The following is a 26240-nucleotide window of genomic DNA, read 5'->3' as shown; positions in this document are numbered from 1 at the left end:
AGCGACCGTTCGCTTATAATATCCATTATCTTTTCGTTTCAATTGAGTTGAATTGTCGTGAAAAATGTTGACAGGATCTAAAACCACGTTTAAAGTGAGACAAATGCTCCCAGACATCAAGGTAAGGTCCCAATCTAAGGTATTAGCAACTTGAGTATTTCTTGTTTTACTTTACCGGTCTGATTCACAGTATATGCCAATGCCTAAGCATTTTAAAATGTATATTTCTCGATGTGTTTAATAGTAATTTAACCCCTATATTCCTTCATCTTCTCTGTTCTGGGACTTGCCACTGCTTCAGTGTGAGCAGTTTAGGTTATTTACGGTAATTTTCAGTTTGAGTTCTGTCTGTAATTGTGTTTCACAACAGTCAACATTGCTTTAGAGGTACATATCGACAGTACTCATGTGATTGAACAGCAGGAAGCAGGAAACACCGGCCATCGTGCAGAGCTGTAGATGTGCATTCAGGTGGTTCTGCAGCCTGGCTGGATCAGAAGCCGGGAATCTGGTCTCCTGTTTCAGGCTGCAAAGGGCTGCTTCTCCCTTCTGTCTGGAGAACAGGGGGATGCATAATTAGGGTACCTAATGTGTCTTTGGCTGCTTGCCTTATTAAAGACCAATGAAGTGGTGGCTAATCTTAATCACTTCTCATGGCAGGGGGGGGGGTCCTCATATGATGTGGTGCAGACGATCATCAGTGAACAGCTGTGGCCTACATGGGGCTGTGATGAATAGCTCAAAGAAACATCCTTGCATTTCAAGTGATCAGTAAGATACTGGAGCACCTGAGAGGATAGACGTTAGGAGGACTTATTAGTGTGACAGACAGCACAAAGCAGTGAGTACGCACAGCATGGACGTGCTCATTCCTTTGGGAACGGTCCCTTCGTGGTGCCTTTCTGTCTCTCCCTGGTTATTTCCAGCAGCCGCAGGGGGAAACGGTAACAGATGCCTCTTTAGTCTGCCTTCGGGCGAGGCTTGCATGTGGAGTGTGGGGGACGTGCCCTGCACAACATCTGGCTGTCGCCATGGAGACAGCAGTTGGGAGGTATAGAGGCCGCTTTTTTGAATTTGATTACCTCTGAATGAGACGAGCAGAAATTACCCCAAAGGAAAAAACCAAAGGAATCCCATGTGTCCGAAGTATGAGAATGTGGCCGAGCCTGAGATATGGTAACGTAGAGTAGTAGGCTGTGTGGAATATATGCACAGGCCACCCACACACACACACACACACACTGTGGGTTTCACTTCCATCAGCATGTGTTAGGACTGCTTTAGAAAACTGAAGCCAATACTGGGCTGAATTTGGGCCAGATGGCTCTGCAGTGTGCGGAAGAATCTTCTCTTCTTTTAGTACCCGAGGCATTTTGGATGGCATAGATTATGTCAGGGCTGCAACCAAATCATTGTTGGATTGGATTATAATTTTTGATCAATCAATTAAGTATTTGTTTTACAGAACTAAATGAGAAATCACAATGTCTTAAAGCCACAGACATCTTTAATTTGCTCGGTTTGTATGACCAATGGTCCGAAATCCAAAGAAATCTAGTTTACAGTCACATGAGACAAAGAAAAGCAGCAGATCATCACAATTCAGAAGCTTGAAGTAGGAACACTTGGAATAAGAACACAACAGTCGTGCACTCTACATAAGGATGCTGAGGCCTGCATCACAGCAGGCTTATTCTGGCTTATTTTGGCTGTGCCGATCCCCTTGAGTTCGCTCTATCTGCATCTCCCAGCCAGCTTTGAAGCAGACGGCATGAAAGGCACAAAGCTCCACAGAAGCAAAGAAAAAATGTCAGAGGAGGGATCATCTGAGCTCTAGTCAGAGCGGCTGAAGATCCGAGCCCGATAGAAGTGGGCCAAAAGCGGTACAGTCGCCCACACCCGCTCCCACGGGACCCAGACGTCACATTCGCTGCGAGCCCCTGAGCTGCCGAGGCCTCCGCTGCTTAAACAGAGCCCAACAATGGGCTCCTCTTAATGGCGGAGCAGATTTATGGTCCCCCGTTTAGAGGGTGTATCGATCTGGCATTCGGTGATAATTAACCAGATGCACTATTCACTCGCCAAAGGGCTGAGAGGCTAATACGTCCTTTGTCTGTTTGGAGTGCGTGTAATGGCTCTGAATGGTCTTAACTCGTGGGAGGTGACTGACATTTACAGTGATGTACTGTTAGTGAGACTGTGAGCGGTTCAGAGATGCTCGTGTGACAGCCGTGCTTTTGACGTGGCTCTAAGGATTGCGTTGTCAGTCAGTGTTTAATCACTATTTCAACATTTGGCACAGATATCTATGGTTCCCGCTCCCAGAGGATGAACCCTATAGACTTTGGTCATCTGGCGCCGCTATGAGGTTGACTTGTGTGGTTTTGATTGAGCTGTCTCGACAACCAATGGACAGACTTGTTCGTGAAGATTCTCTGATCCCGACCCGAGGCCTTTCATTTTGGGTATTTCATATACGGAGTTCGATCTGACATCTGTATTTACCTGAACGTTGATTTAAATATGTATCTGACACAATGATGGCGCACGTGTAGCCTTCTAAATTCGGCTGTACTTTAGGTTCATCGTATTTTCGAAAATGTCAGCACGCTAACATTGCGTGCACTCGACATGGTCAACATTACGATGCCAAACATCGGTATGTTAGCATTGTCATTGTGAGCATGATAGCATGCTGATATCTGTTAGCATGTAGGCTAACGTACCGCTGTGTCTAAGTACAGCGTCGCAGGTTGAATACTCTTAGTCGGGTCAAACTACAATCCTCCTCTAGTAATAAAACACTGCTGTGTCTGGCTTCATTTGACCTTTGAACCTTCCTGTACAGACATTACAACCATCAAGCGCACAAACACATGTTTGACTAAACAGTGGAGCGTTAAGAGGAGGGGATAATGAAGACGCAAACTGTGTTATGAGAACATTAATGGCAAATCATCCAGCAGGGATACCACTAAAAAAAGAGCCAGTTATCATCTGTTTGCTGTGCGTCTGGAAGTCTAGACTGATGCTGTTCTAGCGACGATAAGACTAAGATGAGAATGCAGACACAGCGGTAAATATTCCCTTGTTTTCAGGCTTTCGTGAGATTTCAGAATGAAACGTCACAACAAGTAGATGAGAAATTCTCTCATTAATTATTAACCGTCTGAATTCCCAGTTCATGAAACATTGATTTATATTTCACCCTCTATGTCGGAATCTGTTTCTGTCTCTTATGTCATATCGAGGCCGAAATGCAGCTTTTACTGGAATGCAGTTTGTTTTTTTATACGCTAGTATATTTCCACAGAGGACCTTGTTCCACTGCTGAATATACTCAGAGCAGGTTTTATGTCCTTTTGTTTTGCCCTCAGTGCATTAATACGTTTGAGATCAGGTCCTCTGTTTCTATAACGTATATTATTGCAGGTCTGCTTCTTGAGGAAAGACACGGTGAAGTTCTCAGTCCAAAATAGATCTCATGTTATTCTGACTGGAAGACGAGGAAACACTTCAGAGTGAGCCACTTTTAGCAAAACTACATCGTGTCCTCGTTCTCCTTCCAAGCCAGTTCACAAAGCCAGATGAATGTTCATGTGAGGGGAATGAAAAGCGCAACACAAGCGAATGGGGATTGTGACTGTTCAGCACAGGGAGCAGCGGCTAAAAGCTAATGTGTATTATACAAGCCCGTGAGCGAAGCACATCACACAGCAAGAGAGGCTTTTAAAAGACTCTTGGATTGTTCGTCTCCACAACGGATGTCTACGGTGTGTTTTGCAAAAAGTATATATATAAAAGTATATATATATACTTCAGTGTTTGTTTGGAATTGAAAATCCTATCCTGTAGACCAAATATACAGGCATCAAAAAGCTGTACGCTTGCCTTTAGTATTAGATTAAATGTTATAATTAGGTTACGATTATCGTGAATAATACAAAGATTCAGGCTTCCTCATGTGGCTCAAAGGTGTGCTGCAGAAGTAAGAGACAGCGACCCTAAGAAAAGGTCCTGCTGCGCAGTCTTTGGGAATGACTTGCTGGTAAAATGTCTCCCGTAAAATACCTTTTTATAATGACATGCGAGTTGAATTTCAGCCATTGGGATTGTATTCTTCCAGTGTTCCTCCAAAACTCCCACTTGTTCTCTTCCCTCGTGAGTTGTTTAAGGAGAGAGAAGTATCTTCCGGACCCAGGAACAAGCCCACTGCAGAAGTCTGGCCGCAGTAGCAAAGGGGAAGCCATGCGCAATGGAAAACTGCTGTCCCTGAGGATGAAGGGAGGGAGCAGAGGAGGGCAAAAGTGGGGCAGAGAGGGAGCACGGGGGGAGGAGAGAGAGGGAGAGAGAGAGGCAATGGAAGTGATAGAGTGGGGATGCTGAAGCCACACTATTACAGCGAAAGTGAAATGTCAGCCTAAACACGGCTCTGGAAATGTGGTTTTTGAGTGATGCGTGACTCACAGATGATTACTTTAGCTTCACAGTAAACTCATGCTTCGACATCTCATTCCCATTTTCCATATCTTTTGTTGCCCGTTTTACCTCCGTTGTGCAAAACCTGCACGTGACGGAGAATGCCTGTATTTCACATAAATATGCATTTGCTGTTCTGTTTGCAAATCAATTTTTATGCTGGTTTAACCGAGGGAGCTCCACTCACCTCCCCCTTGTGTACGTCGCCCAGTCTGCGGCGCAGTGCCAGCAGGACTTCACCTTGTGTATTGCGGCTTCTTATCTAGCGAGTTTGCTCGGCCTCGCAAAACCTCGAGGCCCAACGTCTGGCGGTCTTGACAACCTTCAGAGGACAGATCTAACACGTCTAATCGTGGTGTTCTTAAACAGCGGGTGAGGAATTCAGCCGTGGGTTTGCTGTGGCTGTTGATGGAGAGACTGAGGGGAAAGCGTAAGACATTTTAAGGCCAGGTGGGAGAAAAAAAATGAACAATGCTCTGGCAAGCAGAAAGTAAGTCTTGTAAAATGTTCGTGTCCTGCTGTATCATCAGAAATGGTTTGTTTTTCTCCAGCGGTTCTTCACGAACAGAGCTTTTAATTTGCTCAGTGAAACGGTTGGAACTACAGCCATATTTTATGTCGGGGTGAACTCCAAGCGATTGGATAACACTTGTAGTTTTATTACAGATGTTTAGTTTGGCAGTATAGAACCATTTTAGAGCGCAATACAGAGCAGACGACATGAGCAAAATAAGTGGTTTTCTTTTACAGTTTACAAAGTAGTCAAAAATATACATTTTTACATTAGACAAACAATGTGGAAAATATATGGTTCGTTAACAGTTTAGAGCATATGCACGAAAATATTTGCTTCATACTGAAGAACCGACGCTCTCACTCACAAAGAACACAGCCAGCTATGAATAAGTGTGATTTACTAGCTTTTCAAAGAGCAAAGGTTCTCTTTGTTCAACGTTTTTTTAAGGGGGGGGGGGGGGGGCCCGAGGGCCCGAGCTGAGTCTCAGGTTTTCATGAGCAGGCTGCTAACACAGAACTCACCGTCCTGCAAACCTGTTGGCACACCGGCGACTGAGTGGATTCATTGGTATTGTTCACGCGCGGCCTTGCTGACTCGCATAAATACCGGTGCTTTGTAAACGAAACGATGATTAATAGTTTCACTGGAACTCAAGAGAGAACCCCTGAGGGAGACGCTTGCGGCTCCACAATGTATAGTTTCCTGGGATGTCAGCTTGGGGGCCCTCGCTCTACTTCTGCACGAGCTGCAGGCCTTGGCGTATGATGGGATTTGAAGCCGATAAATGTAAATGACCCTCACATTGGTAGCGAAGTTAATTGGAAGCATATGTGCTCGTGAGCTGCAGTCCGAGTATAGAACCCTCTGTGGCTGGATTCTGGCTTCTGAGGCTCCGTGGCTATTATGGAAACAATCGGCAAAATGGAAAATAAGAATCGTGGAGCCATTGTGTGGTTGGCTTTCTTTCTTTGTCTGAAATTAAAACGAGTCCATTGAGACCAGCCAGACTTTGATGAGAGAGGCAGCCAGACGCCATGACTTAAATCCAATCAACAACACCGAAGATGACATATGGTGCTCTCCGTGCGTTCTGTTTATCCCGTGACTTAACAATTTAAACTCACTCGGGACAAGAAAGGAAATGAAGCAAGTTCCCTAGATGTCGAACGATTCCTTTAAGCACAGGGCATCTATTGTCGACAGCGACGTGTCAAATAAAGGCAGTTTCTTTGTAAACGAGAAGGATGAAACCATGCTAATGTCTGTTGTTTCTCTTACAGGAGAGGATGCTGAGTCAAAGTGGCGTCCACGCAAGGAGTCGAGATGTGTTTGGGCTACGCTGCCTGCCAGGTAGGATTGTGCTTTTAAAACGTACTACTGTGTACTTCCTAAACTTCGGCTTCTGAGACCCGTCTTGGATCGATTCAAATTCAAGCTGTAACAATAAAGAGTTTGCAAATGACCGTTGCAGCGAGTCAGACACAAGAAACAGAACGTACTAAACATTACAACGCAGCACAGACTTCAACTGACACCTGCCACGCTGCTCTGGGATCAGATGAAATACCGACACGCTGTGTTATTGAGGCAGAAAACTGCTGCTGCATTCGTTGTTCTCTGAGGTTTGAAATCTCCGTATTGCACTTGTAGCCACACCTGGACCAGGAATGTCACAAGCTTTACCTTTTGAGATGGGAAAACATCTGCTCATGAAAAGCTAATCTGAACATACAAAGAGGGTTAGTGTGTGGCTGAGATCAAAAACTCTTGTAGCTTTATTGCAGTGATCTGTACGCTTTAGCTTCTATCTTTATCTTTTTATCCTGTTTTTGCTGCTGAATCAGTTTGTCTGCTTCTCTCTGAAACATTTTTTTTTTGTTTTTCTATACTTATTCAGAGAGTGCAGTTAGTGACAGTGTGGGCTCCAGGGGGGGGGGGGGGGGGGGGCGGGCTTAGCAAAGCAATATCCTGATCACCCTGAAATCACTCTACTCTCCCCCAACTATAACCACCCTCTGCAGTAGTGATCCAGACAGTTCAGCCAGAGGTGGGCCCTCTTAACCCAAGTGATGATCTGCTGGTTGGTGCAGGGCCACAGGGAATCTTTGCTGCTGCAGTCTGAAGTTGTTTCCCCCGCCCTGCCTTGCTCATATTCCTGTGTCAGCAACACCCAGCTGGAGCTTTTTATAAGAATGGCAGCAGACCAGAGGGGCTGGATCTGAGACGGGCTCATCTTTAACGCTGCGCATCAGCAGTTACTCACGACACACCAGAGCCGATGTAAATGAGTGTGTGGGTGTGTTGGATGGGAGTTTGTGAGGTGGACCTTATGACTGATATCTCTTTCGTCACACATCTTCTTCTTTTGTCCACTCATAGTTCATACTTCATTTTATGTTTTTTTTCCTCTTAGTTTTTTGTAACAAAAGGATCTCGTGACCTTTCACACATACACACGAACACACTTATACACAAACACACACACGCACACACACACACACACACACACGGATCCTATTCTTAGCTGTTAACATTTCACTGTGAAATGTTGACTCTCTTTACTTCATATTTTCCTCCTGCTGGCTTTCAACTTCATCTCCAACAGCACCCTGCTGTTCACTTTCTGCTCTTTTTCTCTCTCTCTCTCTCCCTCTCTCCCCCTCTCCCTCTCTCCACCTCCATTCCAGGCAGATTAGAAACATAGCTGTCCGTGAGAACCTGCTTTATATTTAAGAGCGAGGGAAGGAGAAACGTGTGTTGGCAGCATTGTTAAGTCTTCTTTTTCTCTCTCTCTTTCTCCATTGAGACAGAGGAGCTAAACCTACATGCTAATAGTCTGCTGTAAATGTAAAATCATTTTATTTTGGACATTTTTGGAAAGCGATTCAGATTTCAGGCAGGGAATTCTATCCCTTGGCTCTGTGCAGCTTCTGCGGAGTAAGTGTTGAGACAATTTGTGAGAACAAGTTGACTTTGAGACACAAAGGAGTCGCGAGTCAGTGTTACCACCGGGTGGAAGGGCTCACATTGCACCTGTGGACGCTCTCGCTTCCTCCCTTTTCTCTTTCATGCACGTACTCTGCAGAAGGATGGATCGTCTGTCCACGCTGCTTAAAAAAAATGCTTTTTTGGGAGCATGGTACGGTAAATTCGGGAGGGCTGTAAAATAACAGGAACCTGTCTCAAGCTCGATCCACTGACAAGTTGAGAAGAACCGCAGTAATCTCAAAATCAGAGATATGTCTGCAGAAGTGGTCCCGTTGTCCCAGTTGTTAACGGGCAGTGCTCGGTGTCCAGCGTGCTCTCATGTGACACAGGACCGCAGAAACCGAGCCGGCCTGCGGGAGGGCAAGCGGGTCAGCACAGCTCCGGCAGCCATAGGTAGATCATGTACCTTTTCAATGCTGCGAGTGGGGGAAGGGGTATACTGTCCATTCACACACACTGCCAAGAGTCCAGGACCCCCTTCAGAGCAGCTTCACAATCCCCTTTCTCCACAGTCTCATGTTACCGTGGGATTAAAGGGCTGTCGATCAGCGTTATGCCTCGTTGATTGATGGACAAGAGACCGGAGCGTCCATATTTGTATACTGGGGTTTCAATCTTTAAATCTGAAAAAGTATTAAATGCTCTTTAGTGGGACGACTTTGAATGGATGTGTTCCAGTTTATTGGAAAATAGATTATTTTGGGGGACTTTATATTTCTAATTATCAATATGTCTGGAGAGAAATTGTTGTTTTAATGTTCATACATTCATCTGGTTGGTCAACGTATTACCCGACGAGCTGACCGAACTTCTCGTCGTCGTTTAGAATGTGCTGTCACTGTTGGTAGTCACATGGAGGTTCTGGGTTCTCTGTGCTATAGTTCGGCAACGGAGTCTTCTGGATATTTTGTGTTGTGTTAAATATGAGGAAGACTCTAGGCTGGACTTTTCTCATTGTTGTGACAACAGCTATCAGCTGCTAGTTCGCCGAAACACCCGTCTTCCTAGATTCAACCCAACGTGACCCATTCCCGGTCTTTCATCGTCCTCCCAGCGGGTCGAGGAGGGCCGAAACCTTTTCCGCTCTGCGTGCACGCCCGCTGAAGATGAGGAACAAATGTGGATGAAAACAAATAAAACTGAGCGCATGTGGTTTCTAATCCCTCTCAGCTGTATTTGCTCAGGCGGGTTCTTCAGGTCACTCTCTCCTCATCAGTGACCACATCAATAGAAGCAGCGGGACCATTAAAGGGGAAACTCAAATTTGGACTTTAATGTGGAAAAAACATCCTTTAGCATGTTCGTATTGGCAGACTAATGTTTAACGACATACATTCCAGACAGCAGACTGTTCATTCGGAAGTATTCTCAAGCAATATTTAGTGTTAAATATATTTTCTACAGTTCATTATAAATGTGAGCTCTTGCATTTTTTACTTTTTTTAAACTGCCGTAACGTTGCTTCCCATATTCTGAATTTCATCCAACGATTAATAGTTTAAACACTCTGCCTTGCAGTCCGCCATCGGTTCGTCTGAAGAGCTGCGGAAATGCATTTTGGGCCGGTTCAGTATGTCCATTCAGCTCAAGTCTCATCTGGTCTACATCTGGGGGTTTCTCGCGTACACAAAATCCATATGAATTGCAGTCGGAACGCACTAAATAGCAATTTTTACGTCATACTTCGTATGAATAGTCTGTTAGTCTGCGATTTCAAACGGACCCAAACACGTTCTCGGTATTTAAATTGAATTGATTTCCTCCACTCGGCCGAGGACGCCTGGAGGATTGGAGGTTAGAGAAGCTCCTGCGTTAGTAGCGCATACACTGTTACACTCCGTCTGTAGCTCTCCAGGAAGCACATCAAATGATTTCTATGAATAAAGGACAACAGTCTCGTAAAACACCTTCCCTTTTACGGCTGACTCATTCTGGGTTGAACCACCTGCTAACACAAACGTCTTAAATCTCACCAAAGAGTGCAAACAGGCCCAGAAGCCTCTGCTCCCTGTCTCCCCCCCCCCCCCCCCCCTCTCAAATCTGCACGCTACAAGGCAACAAGGGCTCACTTGTGTTCACTGTGACACTGAGCATCTCAAATCTCTGACGCTGGATCACGTGCGGTCGGATTTAATTGATGAATCCAGCCCGGGGCTTTCATGTGTGGTTTGGAGACTGAAGGGAATAAACATAATCATAGAGCACGCCCTGAGATTTAAACTCCTCTTGTGCAATCAGCAAATGATGGCGTTGGAAATAAAGGCTCATCTTCCTCTTCCTCTCGCAGCAGGAACGAGTGTTTCATGTTTTTCTGTTTACGCTTTAGTATGCGCACAAAACATTGTTTTAGCCCAACTGCTAATCTGTCACGTTCCGGTTTAAGGACCGAGCTAGTTCCTTCCACATGTGCAGCGGAGGGATTTTGTGTTTCCCTCGGAATGTTTTTTTTCAGTTTCGAGGGACCAGCAGTCTTTCCGCGTCCATTTCATGGTCTTTTGAGCCAATATGAAAACATTTGCCATGCCATGTGTCTGGCCAAACACTCCTCTTGTCGTGGATAGAAAGGCCGTTTTCTCCTCGCTACCCTAACCTGGACTCTGTTGCCATCGAAACACGCAGTCTAGCTGGCAAAGGCTTTGTATTCCTGCAGGAAACTGTTTGAAATGTGCCGTCTCACCGCTGCGTGTGTGTGTGTTTTTCCTTTTTTTCCCCTTTGAAAGTGTTTGTTCACATCTGTGTTTGTTTGTAAGAGAGTTCTCTGGGTGAAAAGTTTGTTTTTGGAGGCTTTTGTTCTGGAATTTCAGATTGCTTCCTCTCCACTTTGGAATGTGGTTCCATCGCTCAATGTTCTGCTCAAGTACATATTTCAACATATCAAATTATTAAAACTGAAAGATGTATTTGTGCACGTGTAGACATTTCTCAAAATCCAGATGTTTATTTTAGAGATTTCAACTTTCATTTAAAGAAGCCTGTACAGTAGATGATGCTTGAGTCATCAACCCTCATTGGCCTTTCCTCATACCAATTACCCAATTATTAAAATATTTCACCAATTAACCAATTCATTTTATTTCTTATGCCATGCAGTTTTATAATAATTCTTGACTTTATACTTACAATAACTTCTTGTAGCTAAAATAGCCATTTGGGCGTCTTTGGGAGATATCTGCTGTACCTCACTTAGATCTGCTTCTTCACTCATATGCCCATTTGCTCGTATTTACCAGCAAAAACAAACTAGTGCAGTGTAACTCAGACGGAGTCACTGTCATCTGTAAGTCTGCGTTTTAGCTGCTCTTCCTGCTCCTCCCGCTTCATCCTCTGTGGCCTGAGGACTTGCAACAATACGCAGCAGCTTGACCTTTTTGTTTGAAGGTATTCGTTACAGCCACTCCCAGTAGCTCCCTCAGTGAACGTCCACGCTGCTGTTTGTTTCTCCGTTCACTTCCTGCTATGTATCCTCTGAAGAGCCCCCCCCACCTATACACACTCGGTTATGTAATTGTATCTGACATGTACAAAACTGCACTACCCATACGTTCCATCCTGTAACCTCTGCATTCCATCTCCCTTGTGTCCCCCCCCCCCCCCCCCCCACTAGGCGAGTGCGTGCTGCAGCGAGCCGTTATGGTGAGGAAGAAGCTGACTGCCAGGGAAGGAAGGGGTTGGGTGTCTGGGACCCTCTTCTGTACCCACTTCAGAGTGGCCTTTGTGCCCCAGGACAGTCCCAAACCTGACGTGAGTCCTTCTGTGCAGCTGTGCTGATTAAGTACTCTTACTCATAGTCTATTATGGGGTAATAATGTGTTGTCTGTTTTTTTAAATTTGTTACAGTACATATTTATGTTTCAATAACCTTCGTGTTGCAGGACAATGCAGATCCAGTGCTTTTAGGAGATCATGATGTGGCCTTGGCGTCCATAGAGAAGGTTGTGGTTGGTAAGTAAAACCTCAATGTGTGCCCACATGTTTACTCCTGACCAGAATGACTGCCGGGGATATGTTGCAACGACATGTTGATATATTGACTTGTCCAATCACAGACCAGTATACTTACCATGCCTTCTGCTGTGATACTGTTGATAATACAGCTAGCGACTATCGGATTGTATTCATCAGTACTTGTGTTACTTATAATGAAGGTAAGAAGAAACTCGCATGTAATAAGGACACTTCCCCATCATTACTAAAATGTAATTATGCAAAGTGAGATATTTAAATAATGTGCAGGTTTTTGGCTCCCTTGTGAAGTTATTTTCAGTCGGGCCCACATACTGTGTACTATATTTAGCGTGTACTCCAGGTTTTTTTTTTTTTTTTTTTTACTCTTGACACATTTATCTGTTTAATGTTTACTTTGCCCCCCCCCCCCCCCCCCCTGTGTTGCAGTGGGCCCAAACAGGACCAAGCTGGTGACCCCAAACTCCTCCCTGAAGTTCACGCCAGAGGAGCTGGTCCTGTACTGCAAGGACCTGCAAGTCATCTGCTTCCTGTTCGACCGCCTCACTCCTGACGCACAAGTCATTGAGGTGAGTGTCCGTCCTCTGATTTAAGGAGTTTAATCTTCTCATTTTAAGCTTCCACCGGCTTGAACACTGAACTTCCGTGTGCCCAGTCCAGCAACAGGAATTTGCAGACAGCCACTGATGGTTTTTCCCGGACTTTAAAAAACAAGTCAATTATCTGTGTGTTTCACTGTTCCCTGTTTTCTTCCTTCTTATACGCACTTTCCAAGTTCTTCTCCTAGAGATGTGGGCACCAGGGTTGGTGAATATTTGCATGTGTTGCATTGTTGTTGACAGCTGTTGATGCGCTCACTGTGGTTTCCCTCCTCAGATAACCTACACCATCGCCAAGACCTACCAGCCTCTTAAACCAGGGTCCGTCTTATCTTTCCAGAACGCTGCCCTGGGGAGTGTAGGTGAGTAGATGAATGCATTCAGCCTCATCTACAACCAGGCACTCTCTCCCTGGCACCGGCCACTGTGTTGAGTCATCAAGGACATAGAGGGGTACTTCAATATAGCTCACATGTTTTTGGGGTTTTCATCCTTTTGCTTTGTTTTACGAGAAGCAATCTGAAATTCTGCAGAGATACGTGGGAAATTAAATACTGTTGCAGGCACTATAGCCTTACGCGTGTGTCTGTTTGGATGCTTATGAAAATGATCAAAAGTATTTATCAGTAAGTCTGTTATTCATTTTTGTCCGTGCATATTTCAGCGTGATGAATATTCAGAGAAATAACGGCTCTGTGAAAGTGAGAAATGCAGCATGAACGTGTCAGTCAATGATGTTTTCTCCCGATGAGCCTTTCGTCAAGTCTGTTCTCACTTAGATTTTCACCCGCTCTCTCGCTCCACGGAACAGAACGTACCCAAAAAAACACTGCTCGTCATTCACACAAGACTTCAACTCGGTTCCGTCTATTTTTGTCCACTTCACCATCAGGACAAGATGGTACAACTTAAGACTGGAGCGAGTATTAAACAGGAAACATGGCGGTTTCTGTGCAGACCAGAATGACATGAAAAAGCCGACGTCCGCTCCGGTTGGCAAAATTAGAAACGTTCTCCTCTGATGTGATTCAGGGAAAATGCTGTCTTTGAAACCATGCCCAGATGTGGTGCGAGGTGCGATCAAATGTCCATGTGGCTGATTCTGACGGTGATTGAAAGCCTCAGTTTGTGAAAGATTAAACCACAGTAATTAAACGTAATATTGTGCTATCAGAGCGAAGGAAACCAACTCGGTGTGTCAGCAAAGAATACACACTTCACATCTCATTAATAAAACAAAATGATGATGCCCAGTTGTTACTAAGCCACTGGCTGTTCACCTCGACCATATAGAGTAATATGAGCCAGTCTGCACAATACATTACGCTATGTTAAAGTCACGCCAGGCTGACAAAGCTGTGGAAGACTGGCAGCAGTTGGATAAATAATGCAGCCCCCCCCCCCCCCCCCCTCTGAAACAAGCCGCTAGATGACCCACAGTTAACCTCTGCCCCAGGGGTCAAGTGTGTCCAGTGTGTGGTCAGTGCGTTGATGACGCGACTTTAACATTTTCTGAAAGATTCAATCGCAGCCTCGGATGTGATTGTCACAGTCAGTTATTATTATACAATATATTCAATCCAGTGGCCCTAAGACACAAGGCTAGCGCTTTATCAGTTACTCTCTGATCCACCATTGGCAACCATTTTGAGAAATTGGCAACGAATTCTTGGCCTTTTGTTGCCATCAACATCACCAACTTTATTGACATATAAAACAAATAGGGACAGGAAAAATAACACCCCAAAATAAATAAAGGACGGCCAATTATTTCTTCAATTTAACGATCAATCGTCAAATCAAAATAGGGAACAATTCCCTTAACAAAGCTCCCAAAGTCCAATATCACAGCTCATTTTGCTCTTTAGGAACGATTTGAAAGCCTGTTTTCACAAAATGGATATGTTGTCTTTGTATAAATTGACACAAGATAGTGTGTGTTATTGAGATGTTCCTATTTTTTTCTTCCAGAAATGAAGCAGTTTCTAAGCAACCGTCGACGAAACACCCACATGAACTGGTTTGAGTCTGCCTCGGACTGGGAGCAAGAGCTGGAGCGATGCGGGGCCACTGGCTGGAGAGTCAGCTCAGTCAACGACCGCTTCGAGATGTCCACCAGGTAAAAAGTAACCCACACATCTTTGTGTCCGGTACGCTGAAATTAACATTACGGTATATCCGTTTCCCAGATATGAGGCAGAGTCGAGTCTAAGCTCCTATAAACCGCTCGGTTAGCTCAAAGGTCAGCGCTGTTTGGCGCTTTGAATACATAAAAATCTCATCCATCCAACACGGTGCGTTCTTCTCTGTTTCCTGTCAGCCTGTCGAGATACATCGCGGTTCCACACAAGGTTTTGGACACTGAGCTGAAGAAAAGCTTCGCCCACTTCAATGAAGGACGCATCCCCGTGAGTGCAATTAGTGTTGAGAAATGTTCCGATTCAACTGCTACTTCACGTACCGCCGCTTGTTTCAGATGCGTTCATTACAGACCCGGTGAAACAGGAAGTTCATGTTTTTAATCTCCTCTGCTGTGACTGTTCCCCAGTGGAACAGAATATGTGAGCGGTGTACATTCACAAGAGGGATTTAAATACAATCCCTTGCATTTGATTTAAGACGGAACTTCAGAGGACTGTTGCTCCACACACACACACACACACACACACACACACACACACACACACACACACACACACACACACACACACACACACACACACACACACACACCTCTGTTGTCAGTAGAAGCTGCAGATTGATTGATGGGTGGATGACAGATATTATTGGTTGAAACTGGTTTGTTCCAGCTTACGTAAGCACACTTAATATTGTGTGTTAAATTCATGTGTTAAGAGCCTCAATCTTGTGAAATAGTTTTTTAACATAAAAACACTATTTTTAAACATGTTCTACATATTTGATATATTATTCGAACAGTCCTGGACTCAGACCGCATGTGTAATTCCTGTATTTGTAACTTCATAACCCAAAATAACTATGCTGTCATCTTTTAGATCTATCTTTTCCTCTCCTGTTAACATTCCTGTGAGACAAATGACCAGATGAACACCGATGCAGTGAGTGCCTTCAGGGACTTTCAACAATGTGGAACGTGCGATTGTGTTTTGTGTCGCAGCGCTGGTGTTGGCGACACCCTCGAGGCAGTGATCTACTGCGACTGGCCAGCTTCCAGAACAACATCTACCACGAGAAAGACGACATCAGGTTTGTGTTGTTTTTACAAAATACATTGTCGGTGCGCGTGTCAGTGTAGGCATTGACGTTCAAATGTGTTCAAAGACGACTTGGCTGTAGTCCTGACTGCAGGCTGTGACTCTCACGAGGCAAAGCAGCGGTACAGTAAAACGAACCAGATGCAGTGTTGTTTGTTAGATACCTAAATACAGGAATCCAAACTGCTGGAATAGTCCTCACTAAAATATCCGCTGGCCACAGTCGAAATACTGCAAGCTGTTCAAGAAGCCCGTTTAAAAGCAACACAACGCAGCATGACGTCTGAATAGCAGACGCGACTTGCGTTCGTGAGTTTTTACAGCCGATGTAACATTTAAACCAACTACTTGTGTTCCTTAGAAACCTGGAGATGATCCTGTTTGGCTGCCAGGCGTCTCTGTGTGTGGTGGTGGAGCTGGGCGAGGAGCTGCCCTCGCCTGCAGACGTCCAGCTGGCTCACAGCCGCCTGCGCGCCCTCTGTCTGGGAGGTGGGCATGAGACATGAGCGCGCACGCAACACCTGAGCAAATATGCATTCAAGCGCAACATGAAAAACCATGTTGCGTGTCGTGAATTGTGACAAATGAAGCGTCCACATCGCTCACTGGTGACATAGACCTCTGTCAAGCGGGGAAGGTGGTCTGAAGGGTCCGTGACACAAAAATACACTTAAAGATATAACATGAGTCTTGTCTGCCTAAAACCAACGAGACCCACGTTATATATTTTGTTGAGTTGTGTCACATTACCCCAAATTCCTACTTTCTTTGTACATTTAAAAATCTATGTTTCCGTCACTGTTGTGCAGAGTTGTTTTGGGTCTGAAACTCCAACACCAGCAGCTCAAAACAGGCGTTGCGAGATGTCCTTTATTTTAGCTTTTGTCATGTCGGCACACACTGCACATTCCACGGTTGAGCAAACAGAGAGATGACAAAACTCATGGTCGTCTACAACTACTGGCCCTGGAACTGAAACGCTGACCTGTCTCACACGCACACGCACACACACACACACACACACACGGACAAAGTGTAAAGGTCACCGATTATCACGGTTCACACATTTGTCAGCTCAGTGTTTTTGTCTTTTCTGGGTGAGTGCTTCACAGCTCAGAGGACTGTCCTCATGTATTTGGCCGGCTTGCTGGCAGTGGACTTTGGGTTTTCACAACAACTAGATAGAAAATGAAAATAGACTTTGGGGACTGAATTAAAGGCTAATCTGTTTGAGATTTTTCCATTTAAGGTCCCATTCATGATGAGGATGAGTTATTTTGAGGAGGTAGCTTTGCCATTGAAATATTTGTCCAATTGATCTGCGCAGTTAGTAACAGCTAGACTGCAGCATTAAGTATTCAAATGTGAGTTGACCCCGGTCAGTGTTAAATTGACTATTTCTAAAGTTGCATCTCTGGGTAAAACTCTAATAAACAGGCAAAAAGGGAATTTAGACATTCAATTTGCTAAAATGAGCATTCGGCATTTTGAAAAGAAACTATGAGGCCTGGAAGATATGCTTATAATCAAGACTTTTAATAATGTGCAGTAAGTAAAGTCCCAACAAACAGCATGGCTTCATCGGAGTATGGCCAGAGAAGAAGAGACGTTTTCATCAAGGCAGTTTCTACATGTGTTGAACTTGATGTTAGATTGGTTTTAACCGTCAAGTCAGTGTGAGTGCAGGGATCCCCCTCACTTGGCCCTTTTTAAGGCTTGTATGCATTTGTAGGGATACATAATATCTGGACATGATCTGTTTTGACTTCTAGATATCTCCACGTCTGTGGCAGTGCCTGATGACAAATGGCTGTCTACCCTGGAAAGCACCCACTGGCTCGACTACACCAGGTAACGGCTCCGATTGGCCAGTCCGGCAATCCGTGTCATGTAACACAAACATATTTGTGATGACGCATCGAGATGAATCTGGTTTGATATAATCCGGCTGCCCCTCTGTCCCCCAGGGCCTGTCTGAGGAAAGCTTCGGAGGTGGCCTGCCTGCTCCGTGGCGGTCACCTGACTGTGGCACTGCAAGGTGAGTCACGTGACCCAGAACCCGGCTCATATTATTCAAACCATTCATTATTCACGGCGCCTCCCTCTCATTAATCCCACTTCAGGGCTTGCCTTGATGTAGCTATAAGACGCCGACAAGCACACTCCGCTGAGCCCGCATGCCGTTGCCGCGTTCTGTGTGAAAGGCCCATAAGACTCGTGAGTGAGGAGTCAGCGTTCAGTCAACAGCATAATAAAACGGGCAATAAAATATTTGAGTCACCGCAACCACAAGAGGTTCTTCAGCATGCAGTCTTATATGAGCGCCCTGAATGTTCAGCAGTTTGCTGCAGCAGAATGTGAGAATAGTCCTGGACAGACACAGAGGTTCACACTCACGGACCGATCGCGTAATCCTCCTGGCGGAGATGATAATAACATATCTAAATATGAACCCACACATATGAGCAACAAGAACTCCCTGTACCAGAGCAGGAAGAAGACGTAGCTACTGTAAATAAAGCGTGGCTCATCTTCACACGCACCACTGGCTCTTGCACCTCACTGCTGGAGAGGGGCTGCATTCCTGTGCCTGGATAGACTCCCAAGCCTGCGTCTGAATGTTGCTTTGTCAGAGTGTCCGCCTTAGAAGAAGAGGGCCACCTCTATGTGACACTGTGTGGAGATAAGGAAGATGCCGGCTGTTGTTTGTTGTGGAGTAGAGGTGTCAACTGATCTCCATCTGGCAGTGAGCTGGATCAGGTGACTGGGAAAGCTACTGGTCAGACCAGGTACACCCGAACGTGCAGTGAGGGCGAGCTCAGAGTGTCAGGCTGGGGCTCCTGTCTGCAAAGCCTCCAGCTTTCACCTCCCTCAAGTTATTGCTGACTGCTTTATTGTCGTTCTGAGTCCTTCCATTGTCATTGCTGAGGCTACTGAGACGCTTTTGTTTGCCATCCGAGATGCACTTATCGATGTCTCTCACAGTGAAGGAATGGGGACAAGAGAATACGAAAGAAGGGGGATTGTTTCACAGACAGTAGGCTGTTGTTGATCTCTAATCATCTGGTCTGGCTTCCTGTGCTGCATTCATAAACACCCAGAGAGACGGACCCGACACCGCTTACTCAAACAATGGCCTTTTTCAGCTGAGGATGTTTACAACTTGCTGCTGGCTTTCTCTGCCACTCTGCGGCTGTAAGGCCGGCCTTCACGATGCCTGTTTAGGTTCACGTATCAGTCGTGCTCCAAGTCTCCTCCATGCAGCAGATCTGTCTCTGGCTGGATCAGCCGTAAATATCCCTCTGCAGAAATGACTCACTACACCAGCCCAAGAAAACTTGGTCTCTCTACATGCCTCTTCCTCTTGTTCTGCACTGGGTTTTTAGTCTTTGCCTTCATCATCGTCACTTTTATCTGCAGGCCTGTCCAATCGACATCTTCTTTGTCTGTTGCTCCGTCTCTCTTTTGTCGAACAGAATAAGCCTGGAGAAGATTAAGAGCAGAATTAAATGGTGGTTGTAAATGAAAGGGTAAATGGATGTAAAATAACGGTCGGGTAATCGCGGAGACGTTTTGAAGAGCTTTCAGCATGTGCTCCCCGTGTTGTATTCGTTACAGAGGCGGACGACCGGGACATGGGCTGCGTGGTGTCCAGCCTGGTGCAGGTGATGTGCGACCCCCACTGTCGGACCCAGCACGGTTTCCAGAGCCTGGTGCAGAAGGAGTGGGTGATGGCCGGCCACCGCTTCTACAGCCGCATCAACTACCACCGCGACAACGACAAGGAGGAGGTGAGAGCTCCCATTGGCTTGTCCGTGTCACAGGTTGTAACTGTGCAGGTTGTTTTTATGGTCTTGTATTTTTATTTGCACCTTGTAACTAAAGACTGTTGTTGTCCCTGCAGGCTCCAGTCTTCCTTCTCTTCCTGGACTGTGTTTGGCAGCTCTTGTCCCAGTATCCCTCTCGCTTCCAGCTGACGGATGACTTCCTGTTGGCCCTGCACGACAGCATCCACCTGCCACTCTTTTCCAGCTTCTTGGCCAACTGCCAGCGAGAGAGATGCAAACGCTCCCAGGTACTGGACACCTGAGAGGGGCGGTTTAGGCAGTGACACTTTATTCATTTTAACGTCATTACAATATCATTTGCTGGAGAGATATTTCTGGATCTGTGTGAAACTCTGTTTTAATTCCCTGTTTTGTTTTTTATCATGAAGAAAACAGACCCTAGAGACAATATAATATATAATATATGAGAACACTGGTGCACAAAGCTGCATAGAAAGAAGAGTTGTCATGAACATAAACATACAAAATGCATATCCTACTCTTCCCCCAGAACCTCGGGCAGTCCTACACACCGGTCAATGGCTGGAGAGACATGGACTCTTCCTCGGATCCCTCTGACCCTCCTCTGCCCTCGGTGTGGGACTGGTCCCTGCAGTACAGCAAGCACAGACGAGACCGCTTCACCCAACCCGTCCCCCCGATCCCTCCTCTCCAACCGCTGCTCAATGGCAACCTCAACACCAACCCAGACACACACAGGGTGGGTAACGGCTTCATGCAACACACCCTCGAGTGGCCATGGTGGGAGCTGAGTCCAGAGAGCATCTCATTTGTATTTGTTTTATTTCATTTCATTCATTTTGAATGTCTTTGCATCTGTTCACTTAAAGTTAATGATTTTATTGTTTGGATCCAAACTGTTTTGTGCAAAGGCAGAAAACTGTTCTGATGCTTACTGTGATATTGCTTGAAAACAAATGGTTTTAAACAGACATTCTTCACTGATGAATAAATAATAACTTAGGTCAGGTTATATTGAGGGGGAATCCAGTGGAGGGGTCACCTGTAATAGTAGGAACTTCACTATGTGTTGCATTTGCAAAAAGGACCAAAGTTGTTGCACAAACAGGAAGCAGGCTATAAATAGTAAAGCCGCGTGGAAACAGGCCGTTCTGTGAACACGTGTGCCAACAGCATCATCAACGAGCACGAGTACGCCTTTGTCCAGTTCTTGCGCTTGTTTTTGTGACAAAACGTAGTTTGGAGACCAGCTATTCTCATTTCCTCCTGGCGAAAGATCCTAAAGTGTGTGACTCACTCTCACCAGTGAGTCATGTCGGGTGAAAACCACAACGACTCCTTGTGTCGTGTGAACGATCTGACCACTGTGGAACTCGTGGACTTGACTTTACTGAGCGGAGACAGTATTTGCAACAGGCCACTGCGCCCTCTAGTGGTAGTAATAAAACATGCATCCATTTGGAATTGACTCTTGGAAAGAGGCCGATCATTATGCCATTTAAACTGACCATCAGTTAATTTCACTGCTCTCTCCGGCTAGAGGAGTGCAGGTCAGCGATATAGAGAAGTTCAGTAATTGTTTTTAAATACATATCTACAGGATGTTGCAGTACAATCACTTTACACTTCATGGCACATGGATGAGACTCACATTACACAACATACGCTTGTTACTGTGAGTGAAACTTATAGAATTCAATTGTTAGGTCAAAATGTTGACTCCCAGTAACTTTTCCTCCCACATGTGCCCACCAGCTGACTGACACCATCGCAGGCTCAGTCTTCCTCCTCTCTCGAGGCATCTTCTCCTGTCCCGCTAACCTGCTTCCGTGGCGCGGCGGCAGTTCAGGCGTTTACAAGAAGAGCCACCGGAGGGCGCCGTCCTCCGAGAACGTGCCCGGGCTGGAGAGGCTGCTGAAAGCCTGGGCCCTGGCTGAGTTTCCCCAAGGCCTCACTGCCACCTCCGGACCACTTGACCCCTATGAGCCCTTACTGCCGCTCCTCATGGGGCCCTGCATGGGCCTGTGGAAGGAGTGCTACCTCCGGGGGGCGCTCCATGCACAGGTACGATAGCTTTGTCCCGTAGGTGGTTTAGAAATACTTATATAAGAATGAAAGTGAACCAGGAACTGTCAGTGTAGCACCAAATACTTAAGATCCTCAACAAAACACGAGTGTTTGCTGACTTTGTTAGTTTTGTGGTCTAAAAGGATAAGGAACTTCCAGATGCCCTCTTTTGTTTATGCAGTCAATAAAGATACATCGAAGGCGTCCTAGGAGGATTATATATGTATAAATGCAAACTACAGATTCTCTTGAAGAAACTAAAACCCAGCAATGACAGGAAATGTTGGGGTTTCGGGCTGATTATTTTAGGCAAGGCAAGTTTATTTGTATAGCACATTTCAACAACAAGGTAATTCAAAGTGCTCCACATAAAACCATTAAAAGCATCAAAACATAAGGCAAAAGAAAAGGAGATTTAAAACAGTCATTAAAACATTAAAAAACAGTGTAAGAAATAAAATGCAGTAGTAAAATGCAGAAATGCAGGAAGTTGATTAATATATTAATTCAGGGTTGTTTGAGATTCATTAGAATGAAAGTAGATTCTTTTCAGGCATGCATTTAAAGCCCAATATATGTTTTTAAAATTTGCATCAGATAGGCAGCACGAATCGCTGTCTGTCTAATTTAAATATCGCAGGGTGGAGTGTCAAGGTGCGGATGTGTCATTGCGTTTGTCAAGTGGGCGACATCCTCCTCATCATTTTTCTTTTATTAAATTTTGGCCCACAAAACGTCCGGAAGGCTCCACACTTCTGCTGTGTCACATCCTCTCACATCATGACGTCTCGCTCAAGAGATGAGTCTCTTTGATGTGCAGATTAGTTTGAGCTGTTGATCGACAAACTCCGAGTACGGGGGCGGTCCAGCCGGGGCAACAGAAACCCATTTCTGTTTTTTTCTCTCAGCGGCATTGACGCAAGATGTCTATTCATTCAGAAATTGGGAACCTCTGCACAGCTCGACTCTAAAACAAACACCAGTTAGTTTCTGTGCCCGGCGGACTGGAGCAGCAACCGATCTGAGTCTTGTTGACGTGGCTGTTGTCAGGAGTTTTCTTGCCTCGTCACAGTTGTATCAACGTCTTGACGCGACACTTCACAACTCTCATGTAAAATGCATTTCAGCACAACAAAACCACTTACTAACTAACAGCATCAAACAAATACGACACACCTCCCTAAAACTCTTTTTCTGGCTCTCGATAGGGCCATTTGCCTTTTTTGTGTTTTCACAACAATGGTGTCAACAAAAGCAACAATGCGTTGGTTCATCTCTCAATACTTCCGTACCTTTCCTTCTTCTTTTTGCAACCAGACTCCAGAGGGTGGAACTTAGTACAACTGAACACGTACTAAGACACTTTTAGGCGACAAAAATGTCCCCTAATTCATAATTTCATAAACTGAAAACGCACTGAAAACGTTAAAATTCAAAGACGGAAACTGCTTTATGGTCTGTTTGACTCTAAATGGACCATAATGTACTAAATTAACATCATGCTGTCTTGAAGACGACTTGAAACTAGAGATTGAGACATAAACTCATGTTTACAATGTTTACTGAGGGAATAAATCAAGAGAGAAGTAGAGTCATTTTCTCATAGACTTCTATACAACCAGAGGAGTCGCCCCCTGGTGGCCATTAGAAAGAATGCAGGTTTAAGGCACTTATGCATTGGCTTCACTTTTCAGAACCCGAGATATTAGGAAATTCATTTATTGTTAAATGGGTGCACAATATGACTGGGGATGTGATTATAAAAGGCATTTTTAATTTAGTCTGAACTTTAAGTAGTAATTTGTAAGACCCCTCTGGTGGGAGCATGAAGAAGACGTTAAGTTGATGACCACCTGGTGTAAGAGAAATCAACCATGTTGCCTTCCGTCCTCAGGCGTTCTCCCACCCCATCTCAGCAAACCACCCCCACCCTGTGGAGCGGCTGGCCCGGGAGGTGCAGCAGCTCAAAGACGAGCTCGCACAAGTGTCCACCGGCACGGATGCAAGCCCGCCCGCCAAGATGGCCGAGCCCCGGCGGACCGACACCAACCTGAACCAAAACACCAACAACAGCACCTTCCTCTTCCCGGCGTCGCGGCCTCAGAGCACGGCGGCGCCCAGAGCGGCGCCCAGAGCGGCGCCCCCTCCTACCTCCACCAACCACTACACCTCCAGGGGTCCTCCGCCCGCCTCAGCTCCACCATCCAGGCACGGCCACAAAGACAATGGCGGCAACAAGCACACGTTCCTGTTCGGGCACCCTTCTGTAGCAGAGGCCCGCCCTGACCAGCGCCATTACCCAGCACCCAATAACGCCAAGCTGCCGAAGAGCAACGGGTCCTCGATCGCGTCCTGAGGTCTGGTCCTCGGCTGAACTCTTCTCAGATATGACACAGACCGTTCCACCTTAAGACCCGGTGCTATCAGCAAATCACCTGCCTGCACACTATGAAACTGAGCTATCTCTCCCTGGTACCATGTACAGAGGAGACCCAGGCGTGCGTTTCCTCACAAACAGTATTTGACAATAAAGTGATTAAAAACAACCTTTAGGCGGCCCGCAGTGAAACACAACAGTATGAAATAATCAGTGCATGAGCTCTCAAACTCTGCACTGTATTAATAATGTGACAGCCGTTTTGTATATTTGTAAAGAGTATCTTAGAGTTCAATATTCCATAAATGAAATGTATCCAAGGCAAAAAGAATAAGTGCTGAAGATGCTAAACAATGTATGACACCGGAACTTTAGAAGCACATCTTGTAATGCAGTAGAAAGTGTCATCCTCTGTAAACGCCATGTCACCGCTCAAGACTGACAGACAGCTTGGAGTCTCCATTTTTAGCTTCTTATCCAAAATATAGATGGTGGTGTGATAAGGTGGTTCTTAAGGGCGCTTTGACAGGACACATGGCAGTGAATGGACACATCTGCCCCACTGATCTGACTTGTGTGACCGTGTTTGTTTTTTTTACAACTAGATCTTTGTCACGTTAATGTGCAAAAAACACTTTCAATTCAGTTTTTGTATCACAGCTTCAAATGGAAAAGTAGAACGTCATTAAATCTTAAACTGCAGGCGCTGTGGCCGGTGACTTTAATGTGGAATTTAGGGCATGAGCGCTATTTTGGTCCTGCTCTCATATCGCCCCACTTGCGTGCATGCTTGTGAGCAGCGAGAGGCCTGGATGTGCCTAAAGGCACATGTCAGGGCTTTAGTTATATAATCTTATCTAAACTTTCATCTTTATAGTATGAAGTATTTTTTGGCCATTATTGGTCAAATCTTTTGATGTCATACATGAGAAGTGTGATTTCTGAATTGTTTACCAAATTTAGTATTGTTTTGATAATTTCTCCATCATTTTGTGGAATACAAATATTATTCTGCCTTTTGATTGCCCTATCTTGAGACGGTACCAGTGTTGGAAGCAACGGGAAGCTCATTTCTTCCCGTTTTTCTTTTTCGTGTTCTCAGTCCTGCCTGGAGGTGCGTTAGTATGCAGCCAGCATTTGGGTCAGGGACTTGGAAGTGTGACTGTATTTAAAGCACAGAGGGAGCGAGCTGGTCCTGCGCCTTTAAAGAGGAACAGGTTGTCGTTCGCATGATGTGGGTGTCAAGTAGATGAAATGATTTATCGGAAGGGAGCGCGTTTTTCTAAATTTGATTTCCGGCAGGATGACAATTGTCAGGTGTGTGACTGAAGCCGACCTTCTCGCATGTCAAGAGGTACCTCACTTGATAGCACTATGAATTATTCAATCGTTGTAAATATTAATCACATCAATATCAAGGCACATTGATATCAGCTACAATTTCAGAGCTTTCCAGGTGTGATGCCAATGCATTTGCTTGTCTTACATTGAGAAAAAAAACAAAATGTTTGTCATGCCGCATAGAAAATCTAATTTGATCTTCTGCTACACCTGTATCGTTGTATAATTTAATGTTTTTGGTACGAGCGCCACTTCAATTTGCCAGATGTACATATTTTTTGTATCAGCACGTTTTGAGCCTGATGAATAAAAAGTGTTATCAGTTGATTAAACTCTCGACTGTTCATAATCTGTGCCACAAAAGAGAGAAACCCATTCTCTCTCACAGCTCACAAACTTTATTTTTTAGCAAAATAAATATTTACATATGATCTGGGACACTTAAAAAGCAGCATGGCACTGTACATTTAAAACCCAACCGCCTCGCATGACATGTTGAGTCACAATAAAGCTGAGGATTCGTGTGCAAAAAACGCTCAATACTGGAATGTACAAAACAGCTGCTGCACAGTTGGCTCATGTGAATCTCTGGTTCGGCCAGTTTCCAACATTATGTTGAGTAGAAGAAAACAGTGTTCAGTGTTCTTTTATACAGAAGGCAGAAAACCTGCATGATATTCAAAACACGACTGATGAGTTTCTATTTCACCACACTTCTGGAACGAAAAGAACCAAAATTTCGTGTGACGGGCAAGTTTTCCATGTATCGAGATGCATTTTGGCACTTTCAAACTTACGGATGTTAGTCTCATGCATTCTCACGTGTTTCGACGACAGAGCAAGAGAGACAGTAACGTACAGTTC

General features: G+C 45.2%; 1 protein-coding gene across 1 annotated transcript; it reads left to right on the top strand.

Annotated features, from left to right (window-relative positions):
* Positions 1-29: 29 nt before the first annotated feature.
* mtmr11 (myotubularin related protein 11) lies at positions 30-25701 on the top strand. Its single transcript, XM_079275912.1, has 17 exons — positions 30-121; positions 6277-6346; positions 11589-11725; positions 11857-11926; positions 12377-12516; positions 12824-12908; positions 14518-14665; positions 14867-14954; positions 15686-15774; positions 16144-16271; positions 17555-17633; positions 17750-17820; positions 19401-19573; positions 19687-19857; positions 20121-20330; positions 21347-21655; positions 23553-25701. Exons 1-17 carry the CDS (start codon positions 65-67, stop codon positions 24012-24014), a joined length of 2487 nt encoding a protein of 828 aa, XP_079132038.1. The 5' UTR covers positions 30-64; the 3' UTR covers positions 24015-25701.
* Positions 25702-26240: the final 539 nt, after the last annotated feature.

This window comes from Melanostigma gelatinosum, assembly GCF_949748355.1.
Source record: "Melanostigma gelatinosum genome assembly, chromosome: 9".
NCBI classification, from domain to species: domain Eukaryota; kingdom Metazoa; phylum Chordata; class Actinopteri; order Perciformes; family Zoarcidae; genus Melanostigma; species Melanostigma gelatinosum.
This window is presented reverse-complemented; position numbering and strand designations above follow the sequence as displayed.

Coding starts and splice junctions, on each gene's coding strand:
- mtmr11 (XM_079275912.1), top strand. CDS start 65: ATGTTGACAGGATCTAAAACCACGTTTAAAGTGAGACAAATGCTCCCA. Junction 14,666..14,866: donor CGCTTCGAGATGTCCACCAG/GTAAAAAGTAAC, acceptor GTTTCCTGTCAG/CCTGTCGAGATACATCGCGG. Junction 19,574..19,686: donor GCGACAACGACAAGGAGGAG/GTGAGAGCTCCC, acceptor TTGTCCCTGCAG/GCTCCAGTCTTCCTTCTCTT.